At 43.3% G+C, this 26,322-nt stretch overlaps 1 protein-coding gene across 1 annotated transcript in view; it reads right to left on the minus strand.

Annotated features, from left to right (window-relative positions):
• psmb7 (proteasome 20S subunit beta 7) overlaps window positions 1-26,322 on the minus strand; it is an 85,275-nt gene that overhangs the window by 17,545 nt on the left and 41,408 nt on the right. Inside the window, exon 6 of the mRNA XM_072488431.1 lies at window positions 21,391-21,449. Within this exon, the coding sequence (XP_072344532.1) occupies window positions 21,391-21,449 (59 nt within the window). The remainder of the gene's footprint in view (window positions 1-21,390; window positions 21,450-26,322) is intronic.

Below are 26,322 nucleotides of genomic sequence, written 5' to 3' on the forward strand. Positions count from 1 at the left end.
CTTTTGGGCTCTTAATAAGAGCCCCAACGGCAATTTTAACGGCTAAAAGTACTGTGCGGTGAACCAGAAGGGAATCCCCCCTGGATACGGATGGAAAAAGGAGAGGAAGGTGGCCGGATTGCGGTGGATCCTTTAGAGCAGCGGCAAGGAAGGCAAGCAAAAACCAAGATGGCGTCGGAAGGTGGCAGTTTAATATGGGACCCTGAACAACACGAGTTTTTGAAACGCTGCGTGGAAGAACTCAAAAAGGAAATGAAGAAGGAGCTGTTGGCCCCGATATTACAGGCGATCGAAGGGCTAAAGGAGGAGCAAAAGACCCAGGAGCGGGAGCTTCGGGTCGTGAAGGCAAAGGCTGCCGAGAATGAGGACGACATACAGGGCCTGGTGGTGAAGACGGAGATGCACGAGGCACACCATAAACGATGTGTGGAAAGGCTGGAGGCGCTGGAGAACAACGCGAGGAGGAACAACCTAAGGATTCTTGGCCTTCCTGAAGGTGCGGAGGGAGCGGATGTCGGGGCATATGTGAGCACGATGCTGCACTCGTTAATGGGAGCGGAGGCCCCGGCGGGTCCGCTGGAGGTGGAGGGAGCATACCGAGTGATGGCGCGAGGACCGAGAGCAGGAGAAATTCATCGAGCCATAGTGGTGAGATTCCTCCGTTTTAAGGACAGAGAGATGGTCCTTAGATGGGCAAAGAAAACTCGGAGCAGTAAGTGGGAGAACGCGGTGATCCGCGTATACCAAGACTGGAGTGCGGAGGTGGCGAGAAGGAGGGCGAGCTTTAATCGGGCCAAGGCGGTGCTTCACAAAAAGAAGATAAAATTCGGAATGCTGCAACCGGCAAGACTGTGGGTCACATATCAAGGGAGGCACCACTACTTTGAGACGGCGGATGAGGCGTGGACTTTTATCGTGGAAGAAAAATTGGAATGAGCGGGTTATTAAAAAAAAAAGAACGTTTGAAACAAAGTGGTGGGGCGAGTATGGGGGGCGAAGAAGGGGGGAAAGAGGAGTTTTATGTTATTAATCCTGCGATGTGGTAACTTTTCTCTCTTCCACAGGAGGTGGTGGGGGGAGGAAAGGAGGTGGAAGAGATGGGGCGTTGGCCATTGGGGGCGGGGCCAAGGGGGAAGCGCGGGCTCGGTTCCCGCGCTATGATAATCATGGCGGGAATAGGGAAGCAGGAAGGAGGGGGCATCGCACGGTGCGAGCCGAGGTCACCGGGGGGGGGGGAGCCGAGGTCGGCCAGAGTTTGCTGACTTCTGGGAGCAACATGGGGGGTGTAACTACGCTAGTGGGGGATCTAGCGGGGGGGGTGGGAGGGGGGAATTATTGGGCTGCTGCTGCTGGGGAGAGGGGGGAGCTGATATGGGGTGGGATGGGCGGGGGGGCACCGCCTGGGGGGGACACAGCTGCGTGGGAACCGGGTGAGGAGCTGGAAAAAGGGGATGGCTAATCGACAAGGGGGGGGGTAAAAAGCCCCCCAACCCGGCTGATCACGTGGAACGTGAGAGGGCTGAACGGGCCGATAAAGAGGGCACGGGTACTCACACACCTTAAGAAACTTAAGGCAGACGTGGTTATGTTACAGGAAATGCATTTGAAACTGATAGACCAGGTGAGACTACGCAAAGGTTGGGTGGGGCAGGTGTTCCATTCGGGGCTAGATGCGAAAAACAGGGGGGTGGCTATATTAGTGGGGAAGCGGGTAATGTTTGAGGCAAAGACTATAGTGGCGGATAGCGGGGGCAGATACGTGATGGTGAGTGGCAAACTACAGGGGGAGATGGTGGTTTTGGTAAACGTATATGCCCCGAACTGGGATGATGCCAATTTTATGAGGCGTATGCTAGGGACGCATCCCGGACCTAGAGGTGGGAAAGTTGGTAATGGGGGGAGATTTCAATAAGGTGTTGGAACCAGGGCTGGACAGGTCGAGGTCCAGGACTGGAAGGAGGCCGGCAGCAGCCAAGGTGCTTAAAGATTTTATGGAGCAGATGGGACGAGTAGACCCGTGGAGATTTAGCAGACCTAGGAGTAAGGAGTTCTCGTTTTTCTCCTATGTCCACAAAGTCTATTCGCGAATAGACTTTTTTGTTTTGGGAAGGGCGTTGATCCCGAAGGTGAGGGGAACGGAGTATACGGCTATAGCCATTTCGGATCACGCTCCATATTGGGTGGACTTAGAGATAGGGGAGGAAACAGAAGGGCGCCCACCCTGGAGAATGGACATGGGACTAATGGCAGATGAGGGGGTGTGTCTAAGGGTGAGGGGGTGCATTGAAAAGTACGTGGAACTCAATGATAATGGGGAGGTCCAGGTGGGAGTGGTCTGGGAGGCGCTGAAGGCAGTGGTTAGAGGGGAGCTGATATCAATAAGGGCACATAAAGGAAAGCAGGAGAGTAGGGAACGGGAGCGGTTGCTGCAAGAACTTCTGAGGGTGGACAGGCAATATGCGGAGGCACCGGAGGAGGGACTGTACAGGGAAAGGCAAAGGCTACACGTAGAATTTGACTTGCAGACAACGGGTACTGCAGAGGCACAGTGGAGGAAGGCACAGGGTGTACAGTACGAATATGGGGAGAAGGCGAGCAGGTTGCTGGCCCACCAATTGAGGAAAAGGGGAGCAGCGAGGGAAATAGGGGGAGTGAGGGATGAGGAAGGAGAGATGGAGCGGGGAGCGGAGAGAGTGAATGGAGTGTTCAAGGCATTTTATAAAAAATTATACGAAGCTCAACCCCCGGATGGGAGGGAGAGAATGATGGGCTTTCTGGACCGGCTGGAATTTCCCAAGGTGGAGGAGCAGGAAAGGGTGGGACTGGGAGCACAGATTGAAATAGAGGTAGTAGTGAAAGGAATTAGGAGCATGCAGGCGGGGAAGGCTCCGGGACCGGATGGATTCCCAGTTGAATTTTACAGGAAATATGTGGACTTACTCGCCCCGCTACTGATGAGGACCTTTAATGAGGCAAAGGAAAGGGGACAGCTGCCCCCGACTATGTCTGAGGCAACGATATCGCTTCTCCTAAAGAAGGAAAAGGACCCGCTGCAATGCGGGTCCTATAGACCTATTTCCCTCCTAAATGTAGACGCTAAGATTCTGGCCAAGGTAATGGCAATGAGGATAGAGGATTGTGTCCCGAGGGTGGTCCATGAGGACCAAACTGGGTTTGTGAATGATGATGCCCCACCAGAGGGGGAAGCGGAGATAGTGGTGGCGATGGATGCCGAGAAAGCATTTGATAGAGTGGAGTGAGATTATTTGTGGGAGGTGCTGAGGAGATTGGGTTTTGGAGATGAGTATGTTGGATGGGTGCAGCTGTTGTTTAGGGCCCCAGTGGCGAGTGTGGTCACGAATGGACGGGGATCTGCATACTTTCGGCTCCATAGAGGGACAAGGCAGGGATGCCCTCTGTCCCCATTACTGTTTGCACTGGCGATTGAGCCCCTGGCAGTAGCATTGAGGGGTGCCAAGAAGTGGAGGGGAGTACTTAGAGGAGGAGAAGAACACCGGGTATCTCTGTATGTGGATGATTTGTTGTTATATGTAGCGGACCCGACGGAGGGGATGCCAGAGATAATGCAGACACTTCGGGAGTTTGGAGAATTCTCAGGATATAAACTGAACATGGGGAAAAGTGAGTTGTTTGTGGTGCATCCAGGGGAGCAGAGCAGAGAAATAGAGGACTTTCCGCTGAGGAAGGTAACAAGGGACTTTCGTTACTTGGGGATCCAGATAGCCAAGAATTGGGGTACATTGCATAGGTTAAATTTAACGCAATTGGTGGAACAAATGGAGGAGGACTTCAAGAGATGGGACATGGTATCCCTGTCACTGGCAGGGAGGGTGCAGGCAGTTAAAATGGTAGTCCTCCCGAGATTCCTCTTTGTGTTTCAGTGCCTCCCGGTGGTGATCACGAAGGCTTTTTTCAAAAGGATCGAAAAGAGTATCATGAGTTTTGTGTGGGCCGGGAAGACCCTGAGAGTGAGGAAGGGATTCTTACAGCGTAGTAGGGATAGGGGGGGGCTGGCACTACCGAGCCTAAGTGAGTACTACTGGGCCGCCAATATCTCAATGGTGAGTAAGTGGATGGGGGAAGAGGAGGGAGCGGCGTGGAAGAGTTTGGAGAGGGCGTCCTGTAGGGGGACTAGCCTACAAGCTATGGTGACGGCCCCATTGCCGTTCTCACCGAAGAAATACACCACAAGCCCGGTGGTGGTGGCGACTTTGAAAATTTGGGGACAGTGGAGACGGCATAGGGGAAAGACGGGAGCCTTGGTGGGGTCCCAGATAAGAAACAACCATAGGTTTGCCCCGGGGAGAATGGATGGGGGATTTGGAATATGGCAAAGAGCAGGAGTAACGCAACTGAAAGATCTGTTTGTGGATGGGAAGTTCGCAAGTCTGGGAGCGCTGACCGAGAAATATGGGTTGCCCCAAGGGAATGCATTCCGGTATATGCAACTGAGGGCTTTTGCGAGGCAGCAGGTGAGGGAATTCCCGCAGCTCCCGACGCATGAGGTGCAGGACAGAGTAATCTCAAAGACATGGGTGGGGGACGGTAAGGTGTCAGATATATATAGGGAAATGAGGGACGAGGGGGAGATTATGGTAGATGAGCTGAAAGGGAAATGGGAAGAAGAGCCGGGGGAGGAGATTGAGGAGGGGCTGTGGGCGGATGCCCTAAGTAGGGTAAACTCATTGTCCTCGTGTGCCAGGCTAAGCCTGATTCAATTTAAGGTGTTACACAGGGCGCATATGACTGGAGCACGGCTCAGTAAATTTTTTGGGGTAGAGGATAGGTGTGCGAGATGCTCAGGAAGCCCAGCGAATCACACCCACATGTTCTGGTCATGTCCGGCACTACAGGGGTTCTGGGTGGGGGTGACAAAGGTGCTTTCGAAAGTAGTGGGGGTCCAGGTCAAACCAAGCTGGGGGTTGGCTATATTTGGGGTTGCACAAGAGCCGGGAGTGCAGGAGGCGAGAGAGGCCGATGTTTTGGCCTTTGCGTCCCGAGTAGCCCGGCGCAGGATACTGTTGATGTGGAAGGAAGCCAAGCCCCCGGGGGTGGAGACCTGGATAAATGACATGGCAGGGTTTATAAAGCTGGAACGGATTAAGTTCGTCCTAAGGGGATCGGCTCAAGGGTTCACCAGGCGGTGGCAACCGTTCGTCGAATACCTCACAGAAAGATAGAGGGAATGGAAAAGAAGAAGGCAGCAGCAGCAGCCCAGGGGGGAGGAGAGGGGGGGGGGGGGGAGGAACCAGAAGGAGTCTCAGGGTTATTAATATATATGTATAATATGTATAGGTCGTTGCTATAAATAATTGTATATTGGATTGTTAAACCATATTTTTGGAGAGTGTTTATCTGAGACAAGGCAGTTGCCATTTAGTTTTAGTTTTTGTTATATATTATTTATTCTTTGTTTATAAAACAGGTCATTGTTATTTATACTGTTATATTATTGTGTAAAGGATACACAATGTACTGTGATGGTTGACCAAAAATTTTCAATAAAATATTCTTAAAAAAAAAAGAGACTGGAATACATCTTTAATATGATTTTTGTGCTCAATTTAATCTATAAAAGCTTTTATATTTAATCTGTATTTAATCTACAAAATAATCTGGCATTATTTGTGTTCAACTCTTAATTAGTTTAAACTGCAGGATTAAAAGCAGAAAATCCTCAATTGTTTATACAAACTATAGTTAATGGCAAGTTATATTTTTACAACAGAGTAACAATTTACATTTTTATGCAAGTTAAAAGGTACACATGGGTTAAATGATCCAAACCATGGGAGGATAGAACTTTACCTCCAATCTTTGATAGTGCTTTGTTGGTCTATAGCAGGCATTGTCAAACTAGGGGGTGTGACCCGCGGGCGGGTGGCGGGAGGGTTGCGGAGCCGTCCGTCGCGGCGCTCCCAATTGCGCAAATCTGCGCGTAACAGCCGGCTGTTTCAAAATTGCCGCGAACATGTAAAAAAAAAAATGCGGCCGCACTGCGCATGCTCGCCGATGATCAGGCCGCTTTTTTTTTTAAACGGTCGCAGCTTTTTGTTTTACAAGTTCGGGGGGGAGGGTTTTATTCATTTAATTTTAATTTTTTTCATTTATTTTATTCATTTTATTTTTATTTTCTTTTTACAAGTTCCGGGGGGGTTTTATTTGATAAAATTGTACAGGAAAAAAATGCATACTTTTGACAGATGGAGACTCCATACTTTTCTACACCGGAAGTCTTCACCTTCATCCAACAGGTTCTATTGAAGGAGCGTGTACGAGGGCCAAAGGGACCCAAAACCATTTCCTCCATTTTTGTCAGCAGCAAACAAGGTAAGAGAAAATGGTGGGTCGCGAAGGTCGGCCAGCGTGGGTCGCTAAGGTCGGCCAGCGCGGGCCGCGAAGGTCGACCAGCGCGGGCCGCGAAGGTCGGCCAGCGCGGGTCGCGAAGTTCGGCCAGCGCGGGTCGCGAAGTTCGGCCAGCGCGGGTCGCGAAGGTCGGCCAGCGCGGGTCGCGAAGGTCGGCCAGCGCGGGTCGCGAAGGTCGGCCAGCGCGGGTCGCGAAGGTCGGCCAGCGCGGGTCGCGAAGGTCGGCCAGCGCGGGTCGCGAAGGTCGGCCAGCGCGGGTCGCGAAGGTCGGCCAGCGCGGGTCGCGAAGGTCGGCCAGCGCGGGTCGCGAAGGTCGGCCAGCGCGGGTCGCGAAGGTCGGCCAGCGCGGGTCGCGAAGGTCGGCCAGCGCGGGTCGCGAAGGTCGGCCAGCGCGGGTCGCGAAGGCCGGCCAGCGTGGGTCGCGAAGGTCGGCCAGCGTGGGTCGCAAAGGTTGGCCGGCTGGTAAAAATGGGTCCCCGGAAAAACAGTTTGAAGAACACTGGTCTATAGCTATTTAATAAAAACTAATTTAAATTAAAACTAATCTCGAGTGCTCAATATTCTGCTCATAATCTCAATATTATGTTTTACGATTGGCAATCCTTCAACAATTTTACTTTTGACTAAGAGCATTGAATGTTAGTTCATTGCAAAAGTTGTTTTCAGTATTTATAGGCTTGTGAACTTAAACTTTTATTGTTATTGTTATGTATTTAAGTAGTAAAACTAAGGAGTTCTTTAATCAAGGTATATGTATAAACTGTTAAAACAATTCCTATTACTTCCTCCTGACGATTTTGTAGCACCTACAATGATTATAAATGTTACAGATATCCATTTTAGCAATGTTTTTCAACTGACATTTATCTTTATATTAAAAAGTAAAATTTATATACAAAGCAGTGAATGCTTAAAATTTAAAGACTTGTATTCCTTGGTTTCTTACTTGAAATTTTTAAGCAAATGATTTTCATTGTTACTTTTAGTTATTAGGAACAAAAATCAAATATTATGATTGCGAATTCAAACACAATGCCTTTTCCCCATTGATCTCATTGTTCTTACATTAAGTATGTTACTTTTAATGGAAATTTAACATCTGCCACCCCTAGGGTTTGATCATAGGTTTGATCAGTAATTCAAGTTTAAATAAATTAATTGGCAGTATATCTTTCAAATAACACTGATTTGGTTACAAACATTATCGACAGAAATTTAGCATGATTAATTCACAAAGTCACCACTAACATCTGCCTAGAATAGAAATAAAGCAGATAGCAATGTCAATATTTAGACATAAATTCTTTACATCATAAGACAAAGCTACTTGAAAATAAACTAAAATATACATAATGCATTCTGTAATCTGGCTCCATGTTGCATAATTCAATAAAATATGGGTCTTGTAAGTACTCCTATGGGAAACGACAATTAATATATTCAGAAGTCTTTACAAAATGGCAATTTTGTTTCCTCCAGGTTATGCAGTGTAATTGTCCAAACAGTCAGAACAGAGAGTAGAGCTACTGAAATAATGACACAATAGTAAAAACCTCAAGACTTTTTTTTTAAAAACTGCTTTGTCAGAGTATTCATCACGACACTAATAGTCTTGCTTTATCTCCATTGCCTGCTGTCTTGATCTGGTAAGCAAACCTCACAGCAAGCGGTCACCTTTCTATGGAGTCATTAAAACTCAAAATGTCAGCTGGTGGTAGTAGCCTGTGGACTTCCACACCTGAGCCCTGTGGCAGGCACACACAGGCTGTTTGGATCACAGTCAGTAACAAACACTGAATTCATATGCAGCCTGTCATTACTCTCCCATTTTCCATCTGACAGATGTGATCTAAATGAGATTGATTAAAGTGTGTGTAATTCAGAGGATAAAAAGTTTTCAGAGTTAATTTCTACCATGTTAACAGCAAAATAGTTTTCGATGCCTTCCCTCAAGAATTTGAAAAAAAAAATGCATTCCACTTCAGTCAATTTTCTATTGTAACGGAACTGGCGTTGTGAAACCATGACAGTTAATAAAACTGGGGGTGTGGCTTTGGAGCAGTCTTGCTCTCATTGTTGTTGCTAATGTTGCATTTTCTGCCACTGTTTAGTGATAGGATAGCAAAATCTGAAACAAATCTCTGGTGGCATTGAGCTCTGGAATTTGCGCAATTATTGGGTAAATGAAATGAAATGAAATGGGGGCCGAGTTGTGATGTAATCAACCAGCTCTAATTTCCTACATAAATAAGGTATCAAATGCAGTACAATTCAATATAATTGGCCGATATTTTGCTATGGCCGTGAGGGATTTTGCTGCCACCAAGAATCTGGGGCTGGATTTCCCCCCTCCCCCTTCCCCCCGACGCCGAAATCGTGTTCGGCGACAGGGCGGAGAATCCGTTTTAGCGTCACAATTGGGAGTGGCGCCGGTTTCTTAATTCTCCGCCCCCTGAAAAGCAGCAAACTCCTAGAGTATGCCACGCCGATTATCCACCGCCTCAGGCCATTGCCTGAGGCCTGCCCCGCGATGTTCCATCCCCAACCGGCTGAATTCCCGAGGGCGTGGGTTATGCGTGCTCACACCGTCCGGGAAGCATGCGTCTTGGCTGCGGACTCAGTCCGGGTCCACCACAGTCGGGGAAGGGCCGATCAGGGGCTTCATTTCGGGGCTGGGGGCAACGTGGGTGGGCGGTCCAAGGCGCCCTAGCGGCCGATGGGGAGCACTAGTTTAGCGGTCCAGGTCCGCGGGCATGCGCAGCCTCTGAACCAAAAGTGCTGGGGGCCGTATGGGCAGCTAGAGCTGCGAGCTCTATGCTGCCTCCCTGCTAGCCCCCAGCAAAACGGGGAATCGGTGGCTTTTTGATGCCAGTTTTCCTGGCGCAAAAGACCACTTTTTTCACGCCGGTGTGGGGACTCAGTCTCCAATACGGAGAATCAAGCCCCTGGTCTTTCAAAACAAATACGTTACTTTTAGGGCAAAAACCAAATTAGTGGCTCAAACTACCCGAAAGTGCTGCAGTGAAAGAGAACACTTAGCTGCACCCTTTAAATTCGCTTTTTATAGCTTTAAAAAAAAAAGGTATTTCACCGCCTCCACTTTTGACTTTTTGTCAATTGTCAATTGACTAGCAAATCATTTTAAAACTGACCAAGTGTACAAATTCATACTTATTCTACCTATGGAATCTTAAATGTTGGAAATTTCGAAGACAATGGAAAATATGTATTCCCTTAGTTCACTTTCATGCCATCCATAAAAACGTATGTTTTTGCCCAAGGATTGATACTTGTTTAGGATACCAGAAAACAATAATGAAGGTGGTGTTATTATATTCTAATATTTCTGAGCATCAACACTGATAGAACAGCAGCAATATGCTGATTCATAAATATTTGACCACTTTCACCAACGCTACTTAAATTAAGCTTCTAGTTTAGTAGCAAACCTGTATTTTATTCTTAATTAAATGTCTAACTCTGGAATTAGTCCCTTGATTGACTTCAGTTTTATCAATAGAAGAGACATTTAATGATCTATTTGCAGTTCTATCTTGTATTAAGTACATTTCAGCACCTGGTTAGTTTGGTACTACACAACTTGGCATGCTGCAGTTACTGATTGCTGACTGCTTATCCATTGTAAATACTTAGATGCTGGGACCGGAAGTCAATCCTAAATTTCCATTCAGGCGATTATTAAAGGGTTTAAATAAACTGGAAGAAAAATCTCAAAATAGTTTCCAGTAAACACAAATACACAAGGGAAAACCATCCATGAATCAGTCAGTCCTTGATAATCTCACCGAGTCCATAAAGGTAAATGCTGTGGTGCATGAGAAGACCTGTGCAAGCAAGAGCTTCAGCAAATAAATAAATTGTTATATTACCGTAACTAAAGCAGTACTCATACAGTTACTAGCTGATCAGTGATCAGCTACTTAATCTTTTCACCCAAGCCTGATCCTGTTCATCACACACATTCTTTGGGCGGCATGGTGGCAGTGGTTAGCACTGCTGCCTCACAACTCCAGGGACACAAGTTCAATTCCCGCTTTGGGTCACTGTCTGTATGGAGTTTCTACGTTCTCCCCGTGTCTGCTTGGGGTTCCCCAGTGCTCCGGTTTCTTCCCACAGTCCAAAGATGTGCAGATTAGGTGGACTGGCCATGCGAAATAGACCCTTAATGTCCAAAAGGTTAATAATAATAATATTTATTGTCACAAGTAGGCATACATTAACACTGCAATGAAGTTACTGTGAAAAGCCCCTAGTCGCCGCTTTCCAGCGCCTGTTCGGGTACACAGAGGGAGAACTCAGAATGTCCAAATTACCAATAGCACATCTCTCAGGACTTGTGGGAGGAAACCGGAGCACCCGGAGAAAACCCACAGACACAGGGAGAACATGCAGACTCCACACAGGCCAGTGACCCATGCCGGGAATCGAACCTGGGACTCTGGAGCGGTGAAGCAACAGTGCTCCCACTGTGCTACCGTGCTGCCCTAGGTGGGGGTACTGGGTTATGGGGATACAGTGGAGGCGTGGGCTTATGTAGGGTGCTCTTTCCAAGGGCAGGTGTAGACTTGATGGACCGAATGACCTCCTTCTGCACCGTAAAATCTATGATTCTATGAGCTTGCAGCCACAAACTTGCATTTTCTGGTGGGGTCACGAGATTGCAATCTAGAGCAGGAATCCTAGCTGACTTCAATTTTTCTCTCTTTCACCTACACATGCGGTTGTTAAAAATCATTTACACACAGCTCATATTCAGACCTCTCAAACTCTACAGAGGGTGAGCTTCTGAGAAAATTACAGTTTATTTGTGAGATACACCAGCCTGGATCTAACCGCTCTTGTTCATGTACAAGGCGACATAACCTCCTGAAGTTAGAATTCTCTGAATTAGAATTAGGAACCAAAGTGTTAAAGAAGGTGGCAGAGAGATGGTGACGAGAATGATCAGGGCAACAGGCCTGACAGATAGAAAATAAAGCAATGAAGAATTACAAAAACAAGAGAAGGTTAATAAAATGTCAGAAGACAATCAAGGAAATAAATTAAGAAATTTCCAGAAATCAGAAATGTATAATAGAATGTTACATAAAGAAAATCTTGGTATAAACAATGGAAAATATTAAATGAAGTGCAAACGTTTTACTTGTTCCATACATTCTTTTTTGTACACAAAGCACTATTGTGTGTACAGCAAAAACAAAGCAAAAGATAATAAGAAAAAGGAACACTGGTCACTTTGATGAGGTGACGAGTGACAATACTGTAAGCGTTTCATTCCTATTCATGCCTGATTTCTCATATTAAATTAGTTTTAAAATCCAAGCACAACAATATGCACATTCTAGTTCATAAAAGCACTGCATTGCAAGTACTGCATGAGCTGAACTGATTTAGTTGTTTAAGGTAGATCCATAGCTGCCCAAATGACAAATTAATATCGTTCTATAGTCGTTGTTTGGTGCTTGGCATCACAATTCTGAAGCCTATGGGCTCCATCAGGGCTGAAACTGCTCAGATCTTCAGCAATCTATAAGTGTCCCTCCAGAGGCCAGTACTTGCATCAGTATAAAATATGATACCATAAATCAGGCTGCAGAAGTGGCACTTGTGCACATCACCATCCATCTCACCACTCATCTCTGAAGGGTCTTGGGTAGAGCTTATCTCTCAGCTGTGCAACAAGGGACCAGACAATCAAGCAACTGGCATTGACAAAGCATTTGCTGCTTACATCTGAGCACTACAACTCCAAGGCTGTGCAGAAAACAGGTCCTGCTGGTACTATCTTGCCTGAGGCACTGGCAGAACTGGTGGTGGCACATCTTCAAAAGGCAGTGGACCCAAGTGCTAGCAACCCACAGAAACCGGGTAAGCCTCCAGCCTCTATTCTTTAAGTTGGAGTATCTTCAAAGCCTAGAAATGTGACTGTAGGGCTCAACAGCTGCCATCGCAAATCTGATATGGCTGCAGTTTTGAGTAGTACTCAAGATTCATGCAAAAGAATATTTCAAGTTGCCATTATTGCCTGTCATGGATTTATAAATACTGCTCAGTGTCTGCCGTGGTGAGCTTCTCATGGGACTCTACAGCATGACAACACAAGAGAATGAAAAAGCAGGCCAGTTCTTTTGAAAAGTCTCCTTTTAATTTTGCTTATTCATTTACTGATTACTTTTAACAATGAAGTAGATTTAGTGCAGCAGGTATCTTTATTTCCAATGGTTTTAAATTGCTGCCTTAATTAAACTGACCTAACTAGTTCACAAATGCTAATTTACAAGTTGAAACCAAGGATTGCAGGACATTTGCTTTTCAACTGCAGCCCTGAGATTTGCTGCTGTATACATACCCTGTATGCACTCTGTACTAATTGTCATATGCTATAACAGGACCAAAGGAGAATATTGTTAAAAGAACAGAACTGGCACATTTAAAATTAAGGTAACAGCCCTCCAAAAGCAATGCTTCTTTAGAATTCATCTGTTCTCTTCCCATTAAAACTTTGCAACTATGACAAATAAAAGTTTGTTTAAACATAACACCTTAAGGCTAAAACGAGCTGCTTCCATATCTTACATTTAAGTAGCCCGATCTCTAAGCAGAGTAGCACATGCGAAGTAATCAACTTTGTAAATTTGCAACCCTTTGTAGGATGCTCATAAAACAGTTTTCTCGCTGCTCAACAGAACAAGGGTGGAAACTAGCCATTGGAATTATTTGTGGCTGGTTAGGAATAGCAAGAATAGAACTCCCCAAAGGCTCAGAGAATTTGTACACTGCTCCAGGTTGGAACGGTTCACAGAGATCAGATAGATCCCCTCTCTGTTCTGATTAAGACATTGCAATTAACTGCAGTCCAATGTTTCAAATGACTAGCTGTGTTGGTAGGTATCCGTTTCATTTGTGATACCCCCACGTTCAAATTGCAAGCTGGCTCGCCCGTTCTGAATACTCAAGATGGAGAGAGGGGGGGGGGGGGGTCGTCACTGTGCAGGGTAGATGAATTGGTCACGCTAAATTTCCCGTTAATTGGGGCAAAAAATTGGGAACTCTTAAATTTATATTTAAAAAAAAGAAAACAGCAATCTAGGACTTGGAACAACAGTCATTTCACCAATGAGGAATGCTTAAACTCTTTTGTGCTGTCAGGAACGTCAACTCACCAGTTCATACAGAAATGGACTATTTGATAGCCAAGGAACAAGTCACTCGAATTATATTGAAACAGTTTTAAAAATGTAAAATTTTACATGAATGTCATAACCAGAACGGAACTTACGGGGTAGCAACAATCAGACTCCCCATTAACCTCACAGAATAAGAGCTCCCCGTTAAGGGGGTGGGGAACTCTAATTGTAGAACAATCATCTGTGATATAAGGTCGGCTACTTTTGGCACCGACAAACAGAGACCAGGCAGGGGGTTGCCACAACACTAAGGGCATTCAAATGACATATGGACAATAAGGGAATAGTGTAGATGGGCTTTAGAGTGGTTCCACAGGTCGGCGCAACATCGAGGGCCGAAGGGCCTGTACTGCGCTGTTATGTTCTATGTGGTATACATAATAGTTCTTTTAAATAAAACTTTTATTTCTTTCTTGTCTACTTTGTGTGGACTCTTTCATGGCCAAGAAAACTGGCAACGAGAGGGAGACGGGTCTGATATAGACATTAATAATAATAATTGCTTATTGTCACAAGTAGGCTTCAATTAAGTTACTGTGAAAAGCCCCTAGTTGCTACATTCCGGCGCCTGTTCGGGGAGGCCAATACGGGAATTGAACACGCGCTGCTGCCTTGTTCTGCATTGCAAGTCAGCTGTTTAGCCCACTGTGCTAAACCAGCCCCGTATTACACTGATACACTGCCAGATAAGCTACCTCACCTCCTTGTCCCTGCTAGACAAAGGTTGGAACTTTCATTCATTAAAACATACCTCTATTCGGAAGGTTAGATGTGTTTGATGCCAGTTTGGACGATTGGACTATCTTTTCCGAGCAAATGATATCATGGCGCACATACCTAGTCCTGCTCCTTTCATACGTTCTTACTTCTCTCCTCCTTGTTCCCCACGGTTTTCACTTTTAAAATGCCCTCTTGAACTGTGTAATGCCACATACATTCATTCACCACCAGTAATGGCCAAATTGTTTGGAATCAACTTACCCAGATATAACCATGGCAGAAGATTTTCAGCACAATGTGAAGATGGGCAATATAACAAAAATAAATAGCCTACATTCACATAATTTTGCAGAAAGGCTGCAACTCAGACGTGCTACTCTTGAGATTGCATGACTAATGCATGTCACTCTGTATCCTTAGAATTCTATCACAGTACATCCAATTACTAATACAGGAATATCCCATTTCAATAGGTGCACACCAGGAAACCACTACTCAAATCAAAACTATTTATATTAAGCCAGTTTTCCCATTTAAATGAGGAGATATTTGGCTCCTGTGTATAATCTAACCATGAAATAAACAAAACACAATGTAAATAAATCTTCTCAATTCTCTGGGATATGGCAAAGAACCAAAGAGAACAGGTTTTGTTTTTCCAAATTGCTCTAAAATAAAGCTACAAAGGACATCCCCATGGTATAGGTAGCATACTTTTGCAACATTGTTTTCACCTATACTCACATTAATTTGTTTCTCCCCTTAAAATGACTAAGTTTCCTGTGCCAATGTTCCTCTTTTACATGGACGCTTTTCTCATTCTCGACAGCTTCTGGCAGGGGTTACCGCTCTCTGGGTGGTGATGGGGTGATTAGTATATTCTTCCTCACAGGACTCTAGTTTGGGGTAGAACTGATGGATTTAAGAGGGCTGAGAGGCCCTGGGGGATCTGGGTCAGCTGGTGATCAAGCCAGCGGGCTTGTGCTCAACCTCCTTGTACAAGTGAGAGTGCAAGTGGCTGTGGGTTAGTTCTCGGTGTGGATACAGAAGAATGGGTCCTTGGCCATCAACAGGAGGAGCAGGTTCCAAGGGGATGTAAGCAAAGCCTAAGCCAACAGTTCCAGAGAATGGAACTAAAGCCCTTTCATTGATTCACCCAGCTAACAACTATGCAGACAGCGACAAACAATAAACTTTTGCACCCAATTCCCAACTACTTTATAATGGGGTAGGTAATATTTTTTTTAATTGCTACCCGTTTATTTGTTTAAACTACATAATAACAAAACTTCTCAATTCAGGACTATTTAAACAGGGTATAGCTGGGAGGTGGTGGTGCAGTGGTAATTTCACTTGTTGAGTAATCCAGAGTCCCAGGCTAATGCCCTGGAGACAAGGGGCTGGATTCTCCGACCGGCCGCGCCAGATTTCTGGTGCAGCACGCCGGCGGGATGCTCCGTTTCGCCGGCTGGTCAATGGGGGGGCAGCCCCATGCCATCGGGAAACCCCGGGCTGCCGGCAAAACGGAGCATCCCAATGGTGGAAAATTCAGCCCATGGATTCAAATCCCGCCACGGCAGCTGGTGGAAATTAAATTCAATTAATGACAAATGTGGAATATAAAGCTAGCATCATTAATGGGGACTATCTCAATGATCATCGATTGTTGTAAAAACTCATCTTGTTCAATTAAGTCCTTTAGTGAAGGAAATTTGCTGCCCGTACCCAGTTGTGGCTTGTGTGTGATTCCAGACCCTCAGCAACATGGTTGACTCCTAACTGAGCTTTAAAATGACCTGGCAAGCCACTCTGTTATATCGAACTGCTACAGAAAAATCAAACAGACCGCAGGGGCTCAAGGTGGTTCACCATCACCTTCTCACCTGCAATGAATGTCGTCCTTGCCAGCAACACCCACGCCCCAAGAATCAGAAAAAAATGTTACTCGATATATTTGCGACTGAGTTACAAACAATGTTTAGGGATGTGCTGGCTATGTATTATAGGTGTCTGCAGAAAAACTTTTAAAAAGAATTCTCTCTCCCAAATTACTGACTGGTCAAAACAGCTACACTGCCACTTCAAAGTGAAAAAAATAAAGCTGTCGCAAAACATACAGCTAAATTATGACCACAGTTTGAAAAACAAAGCTAATAAACATGTATTATACAGAAATTTCAGTTCAAGATCTTTATTTTGATGTCTCATTACAATGTAACCTATTAAATTATGTGATTTAGTAACATTATGGTTCATATTAAAATGGTTCAGCAGGGAGTGGCATATAAACAGAAAGCACCAATAATCTAAAGGTTAAGGGAACTATATACAAATTTCACACAGTGCTCACTTTAATCTCCCAAGGGAACAAAGGCCCAAATTCCAAGCAATTACATTCTTTTTTCCTGACCCAAAAACAAATCAAGCAAAATCTCCAGGATATTCCTCTAGCATTAAAATCCCGATCACTCAAACCCATGCCCTTGCATTTCACAGACAACAGATTCCTAGAGGACTGGAAAGAATATCCTGCAGCACATTTGACGATCTATATTTATACGCATGCTCATCACCTTTGGTTCTTTCCTTAACATAAAACATGAACTGTTATCTGACATTAGCAGCTGTAAAAAATGTGTTGGCTGATGCTAGCTCTCCGCAAAAGACAACACATATATACTTCAAGGCCCTTACATTTAATTAACCATCAACTCTACATAGTGCAATATGTCACTACCTGTCCCATCTGCAAACCAAAGCAACTTACTGTTTGCCATCTCTCATCTATACTACTTTCAAACTCCAATTCCACAGCGCTCTCCCCATTTGACAAGGTTGCAATGAAACTATCAACTAAAACGACTGTGCATGAAATTGGGAACATCCATCGGCTTCGATAGGGAATTGATTAGGAGTTAAGAGACAGGGAGTCATTTGAAAATTTCAAAACTGAGATTTTCAGATTGTTAGACAAGGACATTAAGAGTTACGAACCAAGGTGTGTAGGCAGAGTCAATAAGAGCTCAGCCATGAATGGTGGAATTGGCTTGAGATCTGAATATGCCTATTCCTCCGTTTCAATAAACTTACTCCCGCATCTAATTCCACAGCTGTTACAGAACATTCTAATGTACCACTATTAATCCTTTATTAATTCCTTTATATGGCTGTAGGTACTTACATAGATCCTCTTCTACTTGCCACTTTTAAATCCCTTTTCTCCATAACAGCTATAATAGTTCATTGAACCATAGCAGGCTCAATGGAGCCACTACACTTTCTCAATATTGATGTGTATAGCAATATTGATGTTGATAGTCAGTATTACATAATTGACAAAACCCGTTGCAAAGCCTTTCAGTGTGAACATGAACTTTCAATCCATGCCTTCCTCCAGTGATAGTCACAATAGGAAACGGATGGGATATTTTATGAAGCCTATAAAGGCAGGAAACGTGGTGGGCAGTGTGACTTAATTAGGCAGGATGCAAAATTTTAGTTTCCCATTGAGATGCCAAGATAAAGTCAAAAGAGCAGGTTTAGCTCAGTGGGCTAGGCAGCTGGTTTGTGATGCAGAACAAGGCCAGCAGCACAGGTTCAATTCCCGTACCAGTTTGCCCGAACAAGCGCCGGAATGTGGCGACTAGGGACTTTTCACAGTAATTTCATACTTGTGACAATAAAAGGGTATTATTATTATGATGTATTTGCAGCATGTTGAGCATTACGCCATCTTGTGGCAAGTTCATTCTTGTAATCTATCTGCATTGAGTGAATACACATCAACATGAAACAGTTTCAATAAGGTCCTACTTTCAGAAGTCAGTGGCGCACAAGGATCTTGTGGCACCCAGATCACCATTGTTTAAAGGTGGTGCGCGCCTGTCTGATGTGCTGTTGTGTGCAAGGTCAGCAGTTTTCCTTGTTTAACTTACGGCACAAGGGAGAAGAGCACAAAAACAGACTCTTGCATGGAGGCTCAGGATTGCACAGGTAAGTCAGTGGTGAGGAGGTTTGCAAAGTGGGGTTGGGGAGGATTGGAAACGGGATCCAGGGCTGGACAGAAGGTAAGATCTGGAGCACGGAGCAGTGAAGCGAGAAGGGCTTTGTGGCATGCAGCCTCATTATATAATCTTCGGGTAAGCGTTCTCCAAGGCGGCCTTCAGGACACGCGACAACGCAGAATCGCCGAGCAGAAACTTATAGCCAAGTTCCTCACACATGAGTACGGCCTCAACTGAGACCTTGTATTCATGTCGCATTACATTCATCCCGCACCATCTGGCCTGGGCCTGCAAATCCTACCAACTGTCCTGGCGTGAGACAATTCACACCTCTTTAACCTGTGATTATCCCTCTCTCCAGTTGCTCCGTCTGGCCCTGTAAAGACTTAATTACCTGCAAAGTCTAGCATTCAAAGTATGGTCTTGCATCATTGACATTGTCTGTATATGTGTTTCTGGAACCCACCTCTTTATTCACCTGAGGAAGGAGCTGTGCTCCAAAAGCTAGTGATTCGAAAGCTAGTGTTTGACTTTAACCTGGTGTTGTAAGACTTCTTACTGTGCTCACCCCAGTCCAACGCCGGCATCGCCACATTATTATATTTAAGTTGATTATCTGTCTCCAGGGAATGGATTCGTCAAAACCCATCAATCTGCCCCCATGTACTCCCACCCCTTAAAACTAAAAGTGGTGGGCTGCAGTTGGTAACCTCCCTACCAACCCCAACTAACTTTTTGGGGTTGAGATTCTCCCCTTCTTACAACAGTGTTATATTGAACATTTAATGTGCTTCAGTTTTAAAAATGCCAACAACTGATCAGGTAAAAATACAAGAGCTGGTGTGATGTGAAGCTGGTGCAATGTTATGCCCTCGCATGGAGGCTGTACATTTTGCAACTGGTTCTTGATGCACTCCAAATTTCCTGCTTTCGGGGAAAAGCAGCAGGAGAATGCATACTAAATGAAATCATCTGACTCAAACTTATCAACAGTTTTCTTTTGTTCTTAGCAACAGTAATGTAGAGCTACTGTAATAACAACTATCTATACCATTCAACCTCCATGCTACAAATGAATAGTCCATTGTTCAACAAGGTAAAAGCATCTAGAAAGGTAATTACTTTAAAAACTACATGTGACACTTGGGCCAATAGTCTCGTTACCAGCCTTCTTTAATGCTAGAAAAAAACTATTACTTAAGGATGGGATCTGGTTTGTTATATTGGCCTTTCAAGGCCAAGTTATCAGATGGAAACTCGGGAAGATTGAGGATATTTTTCTCCACTCAGATTTTCTAAATTTTAGTCATTAGGGAAAGTGGAGAAGGTGTAGGTAAGATGTAAAGAATAGGTTTTTTCTTTAAAAATACAAGAAATTAAAACTTAAGGCTCATCTTTTGGATCATGGGTGGCATGGTAGCACACTGGTTAGCATTGTTGATTCACAGCTCCAGGGTTCCAGGTTTGATTCACGTCTTGGGTCACAGTGTGTGAGGAATCTGCACGTTCTCCCCGTGTTTGCGTGGGTTTCCTCCGGGTGCTCCAGTTTCCTCCCACAGTCCAAAGATATGCAGGTTAGGTGGATTGGCCACGTTAAATTGCCCTTCATGTCCAAAAAATGTTAGGTGGGGTTACTGGGTCATGGAGATAGGGTGGAGGTGTGGGCTTAAGTAGGGTGCTCTTTCAAACGGCCAGTTCAGACTCGATGGGCCGAATGGACTCCTTCTGCACTGTAAATTCTATGACAAGCTGTACCATTTATATCAATAATTTCTTTCAGCTTAATCTCCAGTTATCATTTTTCTAGTCTTCTAAGAATTCCATGTGTTGTCGAAATTACCTTGTTTAATTAAAATGCTCTTTGACTTCATGTTCAACAATGAATCAACAACCAATTTCAAAATTTGATAAATCCTTGCGAAAGATATATATTTCTGTCCTTTTCTATGGTTCTTTTTTCCCCCTTTCGTACAGCAAAGCACTGAACTTTACTGTCTCCTAGCTGGACTCATTTCTCCAATTGTTCGTACCCATTTTGTTGCTTCAAAAAGTGCAGTCACTTTCAAGTCTTGCCTGTGGTACAGACTGAAGGGCTAACTGTTGTTCCTTCTTTATTTTATTCTGTCCAATTTAAAATAAAGAAGACACCAAGGGGAAAACTCTTTCATCCTACTTTACTGGGGAACGATAAAGAAGTAAATCATTTATGCAACTGACTCAGATTTTTACAACTTGTAGGGGAAAGAGCGTTTTCTCTAGCCTCATTAAAATAGTGAATTTTATACTTAATGCCCTAATGCTCGAGAATCTGAGTTTACACTTGAAGCCCATATGTGTCAATGATTTGACGACACCAATCATGTTCCATCGCAATCTTATTTTTTTCTCTAAATATGGTCCCTTCGTAATTTAAAACATGCTTTTTAAGAACCAGAAAAATTTCTTGCTGTTTTCAAAACTTGCTTGGTTAATATACAATTCCTTGTATAACATCTAAAATATTTATGAGACTGACGCGCTACCTACTGCACAAACGAGGCTCCAACATCGAAAATAATTATTCCAATTGATTATGCTGTTCCTCATCTACCTTCCTTTATTGTAGAATAAATAATCTTATCATCCTTCAAAAGGTTTCTTTAAAACTTAAGTTGCACATTTCTTTAATTTATCTACAATATAAATGTTATTCTTTTAAGTCTTCGTGTTCAAAAGGGACATTTTGGTTAGCTCTTTATTTGTATCAAATCTAAAGTTACATAATGCAGACTAGACAAGAAACATATATTCACATTAAAGGTAATAATTTCTTCATATGTGAGGTAGGGATAGGAAAGGAAAAAACATATCCAATACTGTCTTCACCGTGTTACTTAAGGGCATTAAAAACAGGCTGACTGGTCTACTTTACAAGTTCTATTTAAAGTCTGATTTTCAAATAATTTCCTTTCATCTTTTTGGGAACAGAAAATTTAGAAAATGAAAATTACATTTCGATTCTTCTTTTCTTTGTATTACGGATCATTAAGAATGCAAGCTTATGAGCTATTATTTACAATGGTCACACTCACCTCCATGGCAGGCTTGTATCGGTCTTCAAATACTGCCATTGCGGCCAAAGATCCAGAACCTGTTTAAGAATTTAAAAATCACATGTATTATGTTAAGCTTTACAAAAATAAAAGTGCAAAAATATTTAAGCATATTATTAGTTGTAGTTGCATGTACTGTAATTAACTTCACACTTTTAAAGACCATTGGTACACAGGTTGGATGGATTGAAGGCAGATGGACAACACAATTTGTTTTCCTGTCCTGCTCCCCTGCTGGTCTAATAATAATGCAATCTCAAATTTTTGTAACTGTCTACATTTTTCTCAATTTGTTTTGAAAATTGACTTCCAAATCAAATTAGGTCCGGCCCTTCTATTCGCTGTCCAGTCAGTTGCAAAAGCAGATGCAGAAGAAAGGCTGTTGTGTTGGTTACCATACCACATGCAATCTTGAAAATAAAATCAGACTGCAGGTGGGTGGGAACACGTTTCAACGATGACAAACTCGCCCTTTCAGATATAAAATCTAGGGACATTATTGGAAGCATAAAAAAGTGTTAGAAGGATAATTTTTTAAAACAAAAGATTAAAATATGGAATATATCACTATGAACAGCTATTAAAGCTTAGGTCAATTACAGAATTAAAGAGCAAATTAAACATATAAGAAATGCAGGCTAGGATTAAAATACCTCCTATGTTGGACTAGCAGTGACAAAAGAATGACTGCTGAAATACCGGAGGGTCAGCTTGCTTTATTTGGAATTACTTTCACCGCTGAGTCAGAACACTACTGGTTTGAACCCTCTAGAGAAATAGATCATAAAGTCAAGACTGATATATCAATGGAGTAACAGGTTATCACAGATTATCACAGGATTTACAGTGCAGTAGGCCATTCGGCCCATCGAGTCTGCACCGACTCTTGGAAACGGAGGAATGCTCCATTGGTGGAGGTGTTGTCTTTTGGATGTGACGTTAAACTGTGTCCCACCACCATCACTTGTCCAGATACATGTTAAGAAATTCCATGGTCTTATTCAGTGAAGTAGGACAACATTCCTCCCTCAATCAACATTTCCAAATACAGGTGTATCTAACCGCTCATCTAATTTGTTGTTTGCTGAACCATGTTGTATTGATAGTGGTGGCCTATGTCAAAATGATTACACTTAAAACAATTCAAAGGCTGTGAAGTGCTTTTGAACATCGGAGGACATGATGAGGCACCATATAAATTTAAACATTTAATTTTTTAAAATTCCTTCCCTTACCAGGCAACCTATCGTGCAGTTATTGACCATTCATTAGAGGGACAACCTGGATTTGGCCTTTTGAACATGGAGGGCCTTCCCACAAAAAAGCCCCAAGATTGGAAAGTCATGCATGTAATCATCTACGGCTGAAACAGCAACAGAGCAATATACTTGATCAGCTAGAGATGAAATTGTGGAGAAAATGTACAGTAACTGTATGTCCAAGCCAGGTTATAAACTTGTTTTCAGAGTATCAACCTGTCCATCAATATATAGAGAAAGCAAGCTCTGAATATAGCAACATTTTAAAGAAAACTTGGGGCGGTACGGTGGCATTGTGGTTAGCACTGCTGCCTCATGGCGCCGAGGACCTGGGTTCGATCCCGGCTCCAAGTCATTGTCTGTGTGGAGTTTGCACATTCTCCCCGTGTCTGCGTGGGTCTCACCCTCACAACCCAAAGATGTGCAGGATAGGTGAATCGGCCATGCTAAATTGCCCCTTAATTGGAAAAAAACCCTTATATTTATATAGCACCTTTAAAATAAGCACATGGATGACTGGGAAATGGGATTTACTTGGAGTTAAGACATGGGCAAAGTTATGAAAGACTTCAAGTCTACGGAGGGTAGTATGTGGGAGACTAGCCAGGAGTGCATTGGAATAGTACAGTCTAGAGGTTACAAAGGCATGGATGAGGGTTTCAGCAGCAGATGAGCCAAGACAGAATGAAGTTCAGTGGTGCTGCAGAAGTTCAAAGTTAAGACAGATTGCTGGACAAATTACATCCTGCACATTGTGCTGCGCTTTGCTAAACAGTTTGGATTCCAAAATGTACTCCTTTCCCATAAACTATAGATCTCTTTCACTGACACCTGTCCATCAACATCAAGTAATTTTCATTATCTAAACCACTGTTGCCTCTATTTGGACTGCCATAGTTAAAAATACTAATTGCAAAATGTTAAAATTGTGTAAAAATAGGTTATCTGTCAATTTCAAACGGTCAGTGAATATCCAATGAGATGGGACTGCAACTGCATGTGGTGTAATCTTACCAACACCTAATCCTCCCATACAGCAAATATACAACAGCTTCTATATTAGGCATTAAAAGCAATTCAGCATCATTTTGAAAATGAGAAATGTTAACAATTTGTGCCACAGAGCAAAACATGGGGCTTTAAAACACATCATCCCATCTGCTATATAGTTACTAAATGGTTCAGAAACTTCTATTTCTGCTGAGAAATGCATTTGGTGCCTATTTTTCAATCCAATTAAAATAACTTTTTGGCATTTATTACTGTTTTAAGTAACTCTGCATACTACTTCTCATTTAGCAGACCTGCACGAGGAACAGCACGTCCCATTTAAAGTGATTTGTGAACACTGGTCGACCTCCGCAATGGATTTGAATTGAAAAGAGGTAGCGATTAAAGGCTTTTGAATGAGATGTCCTGCTGACTTTATCAATTCTGGTGAATATGTAATGGCATAATACAACTTGACAGTTATGGTGTTGAGAAAAAATACTGACTTTCTCATCAGCAACATTTAAGCAGTCTGATTATAGATCAAATACAACGCCAGGAAGCACCCGATTTACAAGAAATAAATTGATCAGTATGCTGAATAGTCATATTCAATCTGACAGATAACCCTGGGATAAAATATCACTAAACTCAGGACGATTAGAACGGAGCAATTTTCATAAACAAAATCTATTGCTTAAAGCTGCAAGGAACCAAAAGGGTATATAATAAAGCAATGACTGTCAACTGAAGAGTTAAAGCATCTATCAAAACAACTTAATTTTCTGGGTGCATATCCACTGGGATGGAGTAAAGGAAAGCAGGCCTCTGCTCAGTTCAGTTGGCAAAATACCTGGCCCAGTCAGAGTTATGGATTCAAACCATGAACTTGAGAAAATATTCTAGGTTTAAAATTCAGTGACGGGGCAGTACAGCGGCGCAATGGGTAGCCCTGCTGCCTCACAGCGCCGAGATCCCAGGTTCGATCCCGGCTCTGGGTCACTGTCTGTGTCGAGTTTGCACATTCCTCCCTGTGTTTGCGAGGGTTTCGCCCCCACAACCAAAAGATGTGCAGGGAAGGTGGATTGGCCAGAACCTACTGCCTGGCTTCCACTATTGTGTGGGATTAAGTAAAGGATGAATGTTAATAACTAGAATTAACACTGTGCTAACAGTTTGAGACAAAATTTTAAGAATACAAACAGTAACATGGCACAGAAAGCTACTATATCAAAATCATAGAGCCAGTCTTAATTTTGTACGTTCTGCAAACCATTTCTTGAGAACTCTTTGGCATTTAAGTAGTTTTTGGAACGATTTGCGAATTAAAATATAATCCTGATATTAAAAAAATCAAATAATATTATAAATACTTACATCCATAAATTACATACATACACATGGCCAGTGGATGAAAAGGCTCACCAGATTAATCAAGTCCCATGCACTCTTCTATTTAAATAAGAAAATCTTGTATAATTTTAGAAAATGTGTTTCTGATAACTGACATTAAGACAACAACAAACTGTGGCCTGTTGTGATCACTCAGTTTATAGTTTAACTAATCATATAGAACAGCTGACTTTAGGGGCAGCACGATGGCACAGTGAGTAGCACTGCTGCGTCACGGCGCCGTGGTCCCAGGTTCGATCCCGGCTCTGGGCCACTGTCTGTGTGGAGTTTGCACATTCTCCCCGTGTTTGCGTGGGTTTCGCCCCCACAACCCAAAGATGTGCAGGCTAGGTGGATTGACCATGCTAAATTGCCCCTTAATTGGAAAAATGAATTGGGAACTCTAAATTTTTAAAAAAAGAACAGATGACTTTTAAAAAGCTGTTCTATAATGTTATTGCAGCAGCATCTTGTTCAGATGACATTTACCTGAAGCAAAAATTTATTGTTGTGAATCTTCAACTAAAACAAGTAATCTATAGCTGGTGAAACAACCTTTATAGGTTGCGGTGTTGCTTCCAGGCAGTACGTTTACATTATAGCCACATAAAGCGTTCCTTTGTGGCTAGCATCCTAAACGAATAATGCATTTGAAAATACATTTTGTCAGCATTAGATTGATTTTCAATTCTTTGTTGCTGCCTAGAGTTCACAAATTGGGTTAAAGTTAGTTAGGGCAAGTATCGCTGTTTTCTGTAAGGTTGCAAGAATTTACATCACAGTTTAGCTTTAATAACACCTCAGGACAAAGCAGAGACATGTGTAGTTCTGAAGCCTTGGGCATACATAGTCTGACTGCTGCCGTTGCAAGCTTGTGGGTCCACCTGGCAGATTGATCTCTTCTAAAGAATTTGAATAATGAAACCACCCATCTCGTTCAATTCCGAAACCTCCAGGACACTTACATTCTTGGGTAGCTATTCATAATTGGCAGTTGTGCTGGGGTAAAAACATGCGTGGACAAGCGAACAAGTGCAGATCCAATAAATATATGCAGTCCGTTAACAATTCATGTGGCACTAGGTTTATGTCCTACCTAGACTTAGCTCAGACTAGACTAAACTTTGGTTTTCAATAATAGGAGGTCTGAGGTTACAACAAAAACAATCTCCTGCAAAATATTGGGCATATTAAAGATAGAAAATACTTAGCAGGTCTGGCAGGATCTGTGGAGAGAGAAACACAGTTAAGATTTCAGGTCTCTGGCCAA

Source organism: Scyliorhinus torazame, chromosome 22 (genome assembly GCF_047496885.1).
Source record: "Scyliorhinus torazame isolate Kashiwa2021f chromosome 22, sScyTor2.1, whole genome shotgun sequence".
Lineage (NCBI taxonomy): Eukaryota > Metazoa > Chordata > Chondrichthyes > Carcharhiniformes > Scyliorhinidae > Scyliorhinus > Scyliorhinus torazame.